This window comes from Lipotes vexillifer, unplaced genomic scaffold (genome assembly GCF_000442215.2).
Source record: "Lipotes vexillifer unplaced genomic scaffold, Lipotes_vexillifer_v1.1 scaffold496, whole genome shotgun sequence".
NCBI classification, from domain to species: Eukaryota; Metazoa; Chordata; class Mammalia; order Artiodactyla; family Lipotidae; genus Lipotes; species Lipotes vexillifer.
Window position 1 is genome coordinate 10,509,815 of NW_006786690.1, and position 12,111 is coordinate 10,521,925.

The 12,111-nt window shown below is 47.6% G+C and overlaps 1 protein-coding gene across 1 annotated transcript in view; it reads right to left on the reverse strand.

The window, feature by feature from the left end:
- Window positions 1-12,111, reverse strand: part of FHAD1 (forkhead associated phosphopeptide binding domain 1) — a 136,615-nt gene that overhangs the window by 60,674 nt on the left and 63,830 nt on the right. Inside the window, exons 7-10 of the mRNA XM_007459328.1 lie at window positions 9,505-9,635; window positions 7,157-7,246; window positions 6,026-6,130; window positions 2,424-2,531 (exon numbers count right to left, since the gene is read on the reverse strand). Of these exons, the coding sequence (XP_007459390.1) occupies window positions 2,424-2,531; window positions 6,026-6,130; window positions 7,157-7,246; window positions 9,505-9,635 (434 nt within the window). The remainder of the gene's footprint in view (window positions 1-2,423; window positions 2,532-6,025; window positions 6,131-7,156; window positions 7,247-9,504; window positions 9,636-12,111) is intronic.

The window sequence follows — 12,111 nt, forward strand, 5'->3', positions numbered from 1 at the left end:
ATTGCTACGTTGGCAGCAGGCTGTGAGATAAATATTGAGGCTGTCAGCGCCCGAGTAACGTGTACTCAGCAAGGGCGCCTGGGGAGAGAAGGAGGTGCTGCCTGCTGCCGTTTTGTGCCTTAGACCTTGTGGCCTGAAGACGACGTCTCCTGTATTCCTCTCCAGGTCCCCGGAGCCTGGTGCAGTGCCTGGCACACAGCAGGCACTCAATAAATGTTCATCGAATGCTTATAACAGAAACATCTGTCAAGTCAGATGTTCAGAGTCCTCTACTTTAGTTCAGCCAGTTTTTACTGAGTGCCTCCCTGGTGCTGGTGTCTTCATATTACGGATGATGAAACAACGCAGTTGAATTAAATCAGGGCTTCGAGAATGACGAGTTCAAGATGCCCCAGGCTCATGAGACCTGAACGGCAAAGAAGCCCAAGTTTCTCTGGAAATTTACCAACACGATGGCCCTTGGCCTGGGTTTTTGGCTCACTGGCAAAATGTGGTCATGAAAGGCTCTAAAACAGAGCCCTGAAGGACCATAAGGGCCACTGAATCAATGAGAACGTCAACAGGTCCCAAGACACAAGAGTCTGCTGCACACCAGGGAGCTCTGGGAAGCCAAGCAGAGGAATTGTGACTCTAAGGACACCTCTGCAGTCATCCTGCCGGAAGCCAGCTGGGTGATTGGAGGGACTCTGGGTCATCTGCTGGTTTCATGGCCAAGGGAGGGTCCTAGCTCGCCCAAGGAAGAGGTTATGTAGAGAGTGCCCTGTGGGCGATGGCCTGCATTAGCACCAGAGGCGCCCTACGGGACTGCTTGGCAGGGGTGGGGGTGGGGGTAGGGAGGGACAGGTCCTGCTGGACGAAGGGCTGAGTCCTCTGGTCACTGGCCTGGGGAAGGGCAGGACCTCAGGCTGGGAGCGGGCTGTGGAGACAAGGGGGTGAAGCAGGAAGGCCCAGGCAGCGCAGAGAAGCCTCGTTCGTCCTTTCTCTCTCGAGTCTAGACCTGGAGGAATCTCAGTGTCTCTGAGGGTCTTCCTGGATGACCCCTGGCCAGAGCCATGACCAGGCCCTCGGCAAGTGGCGCAGATCATGCCCTCAAAGCGGGTGTGTGCCGTGGGTGCAGAGTGCCAGCAAGGTGAGAGGTAGCCCAGGTGCACAGAGGGAAGCCCAGGCTGGCAGGCTCTCTGACTTGCTAAGGGGTCGGCACCCTGAAGGAGAATGGACACTGGGGGTGATGGTGTGGAAGTTGGTTGAAGAGGCTGTAAAACCTGCCTGAGGGTCAGCATCGTCATTTAACTTGTGGGGGCCTCTGAAGTTCAGTGCGTGGGACAAATTCCGGTCACGCTGATGGTTCAGGCTTGGATGCTACCAAACGGAAGGGCTTTGGGAGCTGGGCTGGGTGGGATGGGGGGCTCCTTTAAGGATTGTGGTTCTTAACCTTTTTTGGTGGTTTACAGATCCTTCTGAGAATCCAATGAGTGACCAGGTGGACTCACTCTCCCAGAAAAAGAAAAGCACAAACACATACACGCAAAACGTTCTTGGTCCCCCTGGAGCCGTGGCTGCCAGGAGAGGATGCCTTGTGGAGGGGTCCAAGATGGGCTGCCCTCAGTGGGCCGTGTTCTGGAGGGCCAGTGCCCCATCTTGGGTTCTCGTTTGCTCTCCCTTAGCCTTTGGTGAAGGCTCGTTTGCATGTTCTGGCCCTCATGTCTGTGCCACGTGTAAGAGGAAGGGCCACTGGGCCATCTTGGGTCAGAGCCCTGGGAAATGGCCCTCTCCCTACCCTGCCCATCTCCATCTGGCATAAGCCATGGTATTCTGGGTTTTAATTTATTAAGAAAAGTGGCAGGACTTCCCTGGCGCTCCAGGGGTTAAGACTGCGTGCTTCCACTGCAGGGGGCACGGGTTCCATCCCTGGTCGGGGAACTAAAATCCTGCAAGCCACGCAGTTCGGCCAAACAAAACAAAACAAAACAAAACAAACAAACAAACAAAAAAGAAATGTGGCATTTCCCTGGGGACACTGACTGTAGCATCTGTTTGGGGGCCCAGAGGAAGAAAGATCGCTGTAAATGTCAGGACAAAAAATGTGAAGGAGAAAGTGCTAGAAGCACCACTGAGCTCAAGAGCTCAAACCCTTCTCAAGAGGGAAGCGCACAGCTGGTTCACTGGGGCGGGCCTTGAGCTGGGACCGGCTGCTTGGTCAGGGTCTCAGGCAACAGCAGACTCTGGAGTGGGCAGCTTCCCAGAAGGAAAAGCCTCTTTAGTGACGTCCACTGGGGACGCGGAAGCCGCACAAAGCTCTGCCCCTGAGATAAGCGGGTGAACTGAACCGGGCCGTCTTCCTCCTCTCTCATCCCTGCCGGCCGCTTGGGTGCGGGATTCCGTGGAGGGCACGGGCCCGTGAAGGGGCTCTGCAGCACTCCTACCTGACCTACTGCCCTTTCCAAATTGGCTTTAATGAGGTTTTCTCTGTTCCCCATTTCTTGCAGCTGAAGCAATTTCCTTCTGGAATCCTCCTGAAGCTTCTCTTCAACCTGAAAGGATGATGAAAGCGTGGGCTTTGCTGCTAATGTGACCATCATGCCCTCTGGGGAAACTCTTCTGGGGGGGGCTAATGGCAGTGGGGGAGTCCCTGAGGGGTAGGGACAGCTGCAGCCCAGTGGCAGGGGTCACAGGCACGCATGGGGTGGAGGCAAACTCACAGGGAGTTGCCCACTACGGTAAAGGGCCGAGCTCTGCACCCTGGGCTCAACTATGTTCTACTGCAGACTCCAATCCCAGCTTGGTCCCTAACAAGCTGTACGGCCCTGGGAAACTTATTTCACTGCTCCGTGACTCGGTGGCCTCATCTGTCAAATGGGGATGATGATACCAGTACCACTGCATAGACTTATTGTGGGGATTCAATGTTTGGAATAGTGCTTAAGGGCTCTGTGAGTGTGTTAAGTACTGTTGTAACCTATGAAAGGTGGATGGGAATGTCCGCCGAACAGTCTCGTTCTAATAACTCGTGATGGGTACTTGGAGATGTTATTATTGGGTTTATTATCATAACTATTTGTCGTTACCACTTTGAGCACACTCACTGGTGGAAACCTCTCTGGAGGCTTGCTAAAGCAATGTCTATTAAGAATTGCAGCCTGCAAAGGAAGGCGTTTAAATTGGAGAAGCTTGCCTATTTTTCCCCCCTTGTTTGGATAACAGTCAACGCGTGGTAAGCTTGGGAATGCTCCAAGCTACCCTTTGCTGGCCAGTGTAGGCCTCGCAGCTGCTCAATTCTTGGACGCACCTGCTGAGCCCTGGGCTCTGGCGCTAACAGGAAATGAGGCAAACTCTCGTAAATAAATGGAAAGATTTTGTGCTGAAACCAATTCACAGGCTGTTTATTAGGGATCTGAAGAGGGGGAATCACACGGATGTAATAAAAGGCCCAGAAAAGCCCTTAAGAGCTTTCTTCTGAGTAGTGTGGTGCAGTGGAAGAGCCTCTGCCCAGCTCCGTTACCTTGGAAAAGTCATCTAACCTCTCTGGGCCTTAGTTTTCTCCCAGGTCTAAACATGCTCTGACTTCTATTTCAGCAGCCTTTTTCATATGCTGCAAAAGCCAAGTCCAACCTTGGACTCTGCCCTTATCTGTGTTCTCCATGAACAGTCCCCATTCCCATCTCCAAGCCTCAGAGTCACCGTCAGTGGCCGCCCTGCTCCCTCTCTCACACTCGGTGGTCTCACGCCTGTCCTCCAATCCCTCTCACATGCAAGCTGGCCTGTGACAACTGGCCTCCTCGCCTTTACTTTAGTTTCTTCCAGTGCAATCTTAACGGTTCTGTGAGAGTTACCCAGCTATAAGGCAGCTCTGTCCAACAGAACTTTCTGCAACAATACAGGTACTCTGAGCGAGGCTGTGCTGTCTGATACGGCAGCCACCAGCCACATCTGCGTATCGAGCACTCGAAATGTGGCTGGTGTGACGGAGGAGCTGAATTTAAAATTTTATTGAATTTTGATCAATTTCAGTGTAAACAGTAGCATGTGGCTGTTTGCTACGCCAGGGTAACTGAAGTCAGACGAACCCGGAGTCAGACAAAACCGACTGTGCAATTGGGTTAGTTCCTTTACTAGTAACTAGTAGCCTTGACTTTTTCATCTGTAAAATGGAGAGGATGATTTCTAGATCACAGCGTTGTTGTGAAGATGAAGAGATGAAATGTTCGGGGTAATGCCTAGTACATGAGAAATTGTAACTATCATTTTCACCCTTATTACTGTCCACGAATGTCATTGCATCAGTCCCTTGTTCAGAAGCCTTAGTAGCTCCCCACTGCCTATGGGGTACAGAGCCCAAGCACCTGAACGAAGGCAAAACATCAAGCCAGGGATTCAAGAAGCCCCTACGAACTCTGAACGAGGTAAACAAAAATGAATCCACACCTAGATAAACCATAATAAAACTCCTGGAAATCAAGGGAAAAGACAATCTTCAAAGCAACCGGAGAAAAAGACAGAGTATGCAAAGGTACAACAGTTAGGCTTACAGATGACTTCTAAATAGAAATAATAGGAGCCACGAGACAATAATGCTATCTCTAATGTGCTGAAAGAAAAGAATTGCCATTGTAGAATTCAATACACAGTCAAACGTGTTTTAAGAATGAAGGTTAAATATACATCTCCAGACAGACACACAGGCACATCTGAGAATTTGTCATCAGCAGAGCCACAATGAGGGAAACACTAAAGGGTATTCTTCAGACACAAGAAAAATGAACCCAGGTGGATGATCAGAGATGCAGAAAAGACAAGCAACGGTAAGGGTAATGTGTGGATATGATACTGACTATATAAAAACACGAATAATGTCCTTTGGGGTTTTAACTATCAAGAGGAGTTTAGAAAATGACAGCAATGGCTTATAAATCTGGAGTGGGTAAGTGAAGTTAAGGTGTTTGAAACTCATTGCACTGTCAAGGAGAAGGGCATAATTATCAACTACTATTGCCTGTTGGTAAGTTAAGAATGCATATTGCAGTCTTTAGTGAAAAACTTAATTAATGTGTCATTTTGGTGAGTCAAGGATGAATGCTATTGTCTTACTATTACTAAAAGAATAGTAAAAAAGTGAAATATTTCCAAGCTAATAGAGGGGGAAAGTGGAATGAGAGAAAACCATCCGCTCAGAAGGAGGCAAGAAAGGAGAGAAAAAGGAATAAAGCACAGATGGTACAACTGGTACTGAGCATTAAGGTAGATTTAAACGCCAGCACATGGGTAATTACATAATATAAATGGACTAAAAGTCAAAGATTGTCAAACTGGATTTTGTAAAAATGATACGCTATTTGGAAGGCATATGTCTAAAACTTAAGACAAAAATTGACAGAGAAAGTATGAAAAAGATATGCTGTGAAAGCTCTAACCAACAGAAAGCCAGTGATGAAGCTAAATGACAAAGAAGACGTTAAGGGAGAAACACTACTAGAGATGAAAAGGGATATTTCATGATGATCAAAAGTTTTGTTCTACAGGAAGTATTAGGATTCTAAATTTATATGCACCTAGTAACACAGCCTCAAAATATATAAAGCAAAAATCGTTAATATTAAAAGAAGAAACACACAAATTACAAACATGTTGAGATTTTAAAAAACATTCTCAATGACTGATGGAACAAAAAGACACAAAAAAAATCAATATGAGAATTTAAAGTTGGAACAACATCATTGGCAAACTTGATTGAATGGATCAATTCTTTCTTAGATAATTTCACAATTAAGATTTGAAGGCAGTCTAGGGCAGTGGTTACACACAGGAGCTTTGGAGTCAGGCAGACCTGGATTCAAGTTCTGCCACAACTACTTTATGCAAGTGAACTTGGTTAACTTCCTTCACCTCTGTGAGCCTCAGTTTTCCTGACTGTAAAGTGGGCTCAATACCAGTAAGAGACCGCATGGGGTCATTGTGAAGATTAACAGAGATGATGCAGGTGGAGTGCTTGCCCCAGAGTGGTTGCCAGGCCCACCTGTCCCCGCCATACCTTGCTCTTTCCCCACAGCGTCTTAGAGATCAGGCTCTGCTCGGTACTGCTCCTTTTCAGCTCCTCCCTGAGCTTCCTCATTTCTTTCTCCATGTCATGGATTTGCTGAAAGAGTTCCAACAACAGGGAAGTCAACTTCATAACTCATTTCGTCCGGTTCATTAAGGCAGAAACCTAGTCTGGGATTCGCTTAATTCCTTCCCTTGGGGGACAACTCTACATCTTTAAGGCAAAGTAGACTTTCTTTCAACGGATGCAATGAAAGTGCTGGGTGAGGGAAAATTTGAGTTTCTTTTGAAGATTAGCATGGATCCTGGATTAAACAGTACAAGATACCTATCCACTCATTAGAATCTCTTTCCTTGGGGGATATTTTTGAGTTCATTCTAAATAAGGGCTGTTTGGAAGACACAATGGGCACAGTTTGGAAGAAGAGAACAATGAAATTTTTCTTTTTTCTCATTTGAGGCAGGGAAGTGTGCTCCTGACATAGAGAAGAGCACACGTCTCCTGCCCCTGTCCCAGGCACCGTCCTTCCCAACGGATGGAAAACGTATGCCTGGTGATGTGCACGAGGGTTCGGTTGGTACAGGGGGTGAACATTTACATTTAGTGGTCATCTTTTCATTGTATTAATTTTTATGTTCACCTTCCATACAAGGACAGTGATACATTTGCTTTTTATTTTGTTTTTATGAATTGGTGTAAAATTGAATGTATTTAAGTAAAAATACTTAAAGAATAGTTGTGTTAATAACAGTGCTCAGGGCTGTGATAAAACTTGTGACAGTAGATCATGAAAGTCTGGGCATCACAAGTCCAGGGGTAGGGACCACGGTGAATTTCTAGCAGCATGTGGTGGCCACCTTCCGTCCCTTTCCCCAGGGGAAACCTGATGAGGGGCCTTGAGCCAACTGTCCAGAAAATCTGGGGAGAGTGTGTTTTCCATGGTCTTTTCTCCCATCTCTTTGAGGCTAGCAAATCAAAGAATTATGAGACTACATTAACAGACAAACACCCGGAAAGCCCCAGAGCTTGTGCTAGCTAAGGGGCCAAGGAACCCCTCCAAAACCCTGAAGGTCACAATCTAGGCTTCCAGCGGACACCTAGGGGTGAGGTGGTTCAACGCACGGTTCTGCAGAGTTTTAACTCTTTCTCCTGGGCTTCCCAGTGCTCATTCCGGGCATCTTCCTTCTGTAACTCTTCTTTCAGCACTGAGCACTGTGGAGAAAAAGGACAAGGCCACGGGGGCTTGGCTGGGGGTCCCAAGTCCCTGTGTTCACGCCCAGGAGTGTTTCCTGCTGTATAACCCAATCACACCTCTGAATCCTGAGAGGCGAGACCATTTGTGTGATGGGAGCACGGGATCCTGCAGTCGTTCCCAGTTCACCCCTCTCATGAGTCTGAGAAATAGAGCATCTAAATTCCTCTTCAAAAGCCAGCAAACTTCACCGCAGGGGAAATCCAGCTTTGTAGAGTCTGGGTACTTAGGGTGCAGGAATTGGGATGTTTTCACGCTGTGACCGGTGAGGGTGGAGGGGGTAGAACCAGTTAGCTCGGGTCCATCTTAGGGCTTTTGTGCAGGTTGCATCTCAAAGACACAACTGCCCCGGCTGGTGTGGAGGGGTAAACGGAGCTGTCTTTCCCGAGGGCGGCTCGGCAACAGGCATTAAGGGCATAAGGATGGATGTGCCTTCTTTTGACCCAGCAACTCCCACTTTAGGAATGTACCTTAAGGACAATGGCTGGAGAAATAAGTAAATCTGTAGTTTCAAGGATGCTCTTCACAGAACTGTCAGTAACAGTGGAAGAAAAAAAAAAAAAAAAAAGAGGAAGCAACCCAAGTGTTGTTTATAACAGCAGACCACTTTATAACACTGGGTACATCCAGGAGAAAGTATGTAGCTTTTAAGACCAATGATAAGAGCGTTGATTTATTAGCACGGGAAAATAGTAAGTATTTAAAAATTTAACAAATGTGCATTGTATAAATTCACTATAAAATGACTGATTGATTGATTTCTAGGCAATATATAGAAACAAGACTGGAAGAACATACATGAAAATCTTAACACTGATTTCTCAAGGTAGCATTTCCTCTCCTTTTATTTTTTTTCAATGTCATCTACTTATTTTTCTAAAATTAACACACATGATGTATGTCATTAAAAAAAAAAGGCATCTCAAATGTTCACAAGAGCAGTACCCTTGGTGGTGACGAGCCCTTGTGCTATTGGCCAGCACAGTCTAGAGGAGAAGGGACCTCATTCCAAGGTGAACGAGGAAGGGGAAACGGGGACATAAATCATCCAAATGCACTTCAGGAGGTAGAAGAGCCAAGCAGGTGCTGTCTTTGTGAATTCCCTCTACTTAGCACCAGTTCTGCCTCCCCTTCCCGTCCCCAACACACACACACACACACACACACACACACACACACACACACACCCCACATAAACAGCTATAGCACATGCCTGGGAAGACACTCTGCTTGGGAGAAACGAATGCAGAGGGCTTGGCCAAGCAGCTGACCCGGGGCAGAGGCAGAGGAGCACAACTAAAACCAGCCTCCCACTTCTCAGAAAACAATTTTGTCATCCCCATTTCACAGATGGGGAAATGGAGGCCAAATAAGTTACAATCAAAGAAAGCTCTGGGATTGGACCCTGGTCTGTCTGATCCCAAAGCTCATGCAGTGTCTTTCACCAGCTCCAAACTGGGTATGGTACTATGTACCAGGTATTACTTATTGTGCCTTTTCCTTGGAACCTCAAGATCTGTTCTCACCCCACCCCCATGCAGACTTAGCTATCGGGTAGCTGCTGGGAATGTCTGAGTTGCCACCTGAGATGAAAGCTTTGAGGTTTTACCTTGACTCACAGAAACAGACACATCATACAAATACTGAGAAATCTTATCCTATAGAGCCAGGATTCTAAAGTTAGCATTGAAGGCAAGATTTGCAAATAGTCAAAGTTACATGTAAAAAGCTCTTTGCTTGCCTACCACGTTCATTTTCCATAGAGAAATTCTACACACTAAAGTCTAAGGAAGAAATGAGAGTCTGCGTGTTTGCATCTGGATCTTCAAGCATTCTGCTTTGAAGGCAGTTATGAGAACCACTGGTGCTGGGACCATGATGCAGCCGTGTGGTCATCCTTGCTCACAGAGAGATCGTGTTCTGTTCAATATTAAACTTTGTAATGGCAGTATATGCTAATAGGTGTGTTTGTTGCTGGGATTAAACAAACTAATTTATAATAGGGGTTAGAAAATGTTTGCTGGATTTGAATATATATTATGCTTATTCTGAGCCACATACACGCTGTACTTTGAAAAGCTGCAGAGAAGTTGGCCACCTGCCCAGCAGCTACCCTCCCTGTGCCCCTGGGCACTGGCCTCATCTCACCACCGTGTGTCACGTGACTCCACTGTGTCTGCTTTTCGCAGCTACAATTTGCTGATGACCCGACACTCACTCTGGAGCTGAGGGCTTGGAGCTGGTGATCCTTTTCTTTGTTCTCACTCTTCAGTTGATTCACCTCCTGTTTTAGTTGTTGAACTTGATCGTCCTTTACTGACACATCTCTTTGCAAAGATGACACCATCTCTGTAAAAAAACCAAACCAAACCAAAACAAAAAACTCATGGAGGTCAAAGAGGCAGGAAGGATTATTGGCAACACCATGGCTGTCAGCCAACGTTCGGACGAGACCTTCCAAGCCCGGGCCACCACCGGTGCCCGCCTAGAACTGGGGAGGCTTTTTCCAAGGGTCCCAGAGCAGGAATAGGAATGAGAGCAAAGTCCACGGAACATGGTTTGAGGCTTCAGTGAGAATGAGGGGCAGTCAGTACCAGTGAGAGGAGAAACCTTTGGGGGCCTCTTGTGGGCACAGGCCAGGCAAAGCCAGGAGAGGCCACACCATGGGCCTGGGGAACAAAGGCCCAGCACAGGGAAGGTCCAAGAATTCTTCTCCAGAGGCCAGGAGACGGGCTTGTGGCAGAGGGCACTTCTGGACACTATTGATGGGGTCCTCTGAGTTTGGACCCCTCTCTACCACTTATTAGCTTGGTGGTCTTGGACAAGATATTTCACCTCCCACTGTCTGTCCCGCACAGAGTTATTGTAAGGGTCAAATGAGACGGTATGTCCCAAGAACATAAAGTGGCTAAATTATGTTTGTTACATGGCGCCTATTATTTTTCTTGGCAGCCAGCTTCCAAAATGGCCCCAATGATCCCTGCCGCCTAGGATTGATGCCCTGTGTAGCCCCTCCCACCCTGAATAGGGCTGACATGGGTAACCAATATGATACTGTGGAAATGACGGAATGTTTCCTCCCAGGCTGGGTCATAAAAGACACTGTGGCCTCCTCTTTGCTCTCTCTTGAATCACTCACTCTGGGGGAAGCCAACTGCCGTGTTGTGAGGACACTCAAGCAGCCCTAGAGAGAAGCATGTGTGCTGAGGGACTAAGGCCTCCAGCCAATAGCCACATGAGCAGCCATTCTGAAGGGGGATCCTCTGGCTCCCCACGAGGCTTTAGATGACATGACTGATGCCCCAGCCGACATCTTGACTGCAACTCATGAGAACTAAAAATCACCCCCCACCTCAAATTCCTGAACTACAGAAACTGGGTGAGATAATAAATATTGGTTGGGGTTTTATCCATTACATTTTGGGGTAACTTGTTATGCAGCAATAGATAATTACTCCATTACTGTAGTATCATTTTTTTTAAAACATCTTTATTGGAGTATAACTGCTTTACAAGGGTGTGTTAGTTTCTGCTTTATAACAAAGTGAATCAGTTATGCATATACATATGTCCCCATATCTCTTCCCTCTGGCATTGTAGTATCATTTTGAATAAAAGTGGGAAGAAGCGTGCATAAATGCAGTGGTATTGGGTTATCTCATATGGTTCTTTTCTTGGAAGAACATTAGGCCCAGTTTCATTGGTAGGTATCAATCAAGAATGTATATGAAATAAAGAACAAAATGTTCCAGAATTTCATTTTAAAAATGAGCTTTGCCTCCAGGACACGGTTAAGTTACTTGGAAATCCCTCTGGGGCTTGCCACACTTTGAGTGGGTCCAGCTCATCTCAAGCGGGCTTGCCACACTTTGAGTGGGTCCAGCTCATCTCAAGCGTTATCCCAACCCACGTCTGTCCCGACTCCCTGACTGGAGAAAGTGGGATCTGAGACAGGCTTGATGCTTGGATGAGGTTTGACTGGCCGACATACAGGAGGAAGGCGAGGACCAGAGAGTTCATCCTTAACATTCCTGGTGCCCAGAACAGCACCTAGCCTGGGGGAGGTGCTCAGAAAATATCTGAGGACATCCCAAGTTAGGGGGGAGCATAAGCAGAGACCTGCGGGCAGCAGGGGGTGGGGGGGGAGTGATTAAGTTGCAGAGTGAGGCAGAAGAAAAGCGCAGATTCATAGAGATGGTGATTCACGTGCGACTCAGTGCTATGCCTGGCTTTTACAGCTGTGGGCATGTTTCCTGCCACGCCCTGGCTGCTTTAAGAGTGATGTGCCCCTCCGAGGCTCACTGCCTCCTCCCTGTCACCTGCTTCTCTCCCTCCCCTCGTATGTGAGTGGCCCCATCCTCTTCAGGTCTCTAGACATGTCAGTTTCTGCTTAAAAAACTCCACTGGATTCCCCACACCCTTAGAATAAAAACCCAGACTCCCCGATCCTGCCCAGCCCCACAATCCCTTGTTCACTCCACGCAGCCTCACTTGGTTTGTCCTTGCCCACCTGAAACAGGTCCTCTCTAAAAGAAGGACGTAGCCGTTGAGGATACAACATAAACTGGTTAGAATCAGCTAGGTCCAAGGGGGCGTAAGATTCGACTTCCAGTGGAACTTGAACCTCATTACAGGCTCATTGTAATACATTAGCGAAATGACACACCCACCAGCACCAGGACAGTTCCGAGGCTGACCATAAAGGTCAAAAACTGGGTGGTGGGGCTTCCCTGGTGGCGCAGTGGTTGAGAGTCCGTCTGCCGATGCAGGGGACACGGGTTCGTGCCCCGGTCCGGGAAGATCCCACATGCCGCGGAGCGGCTGG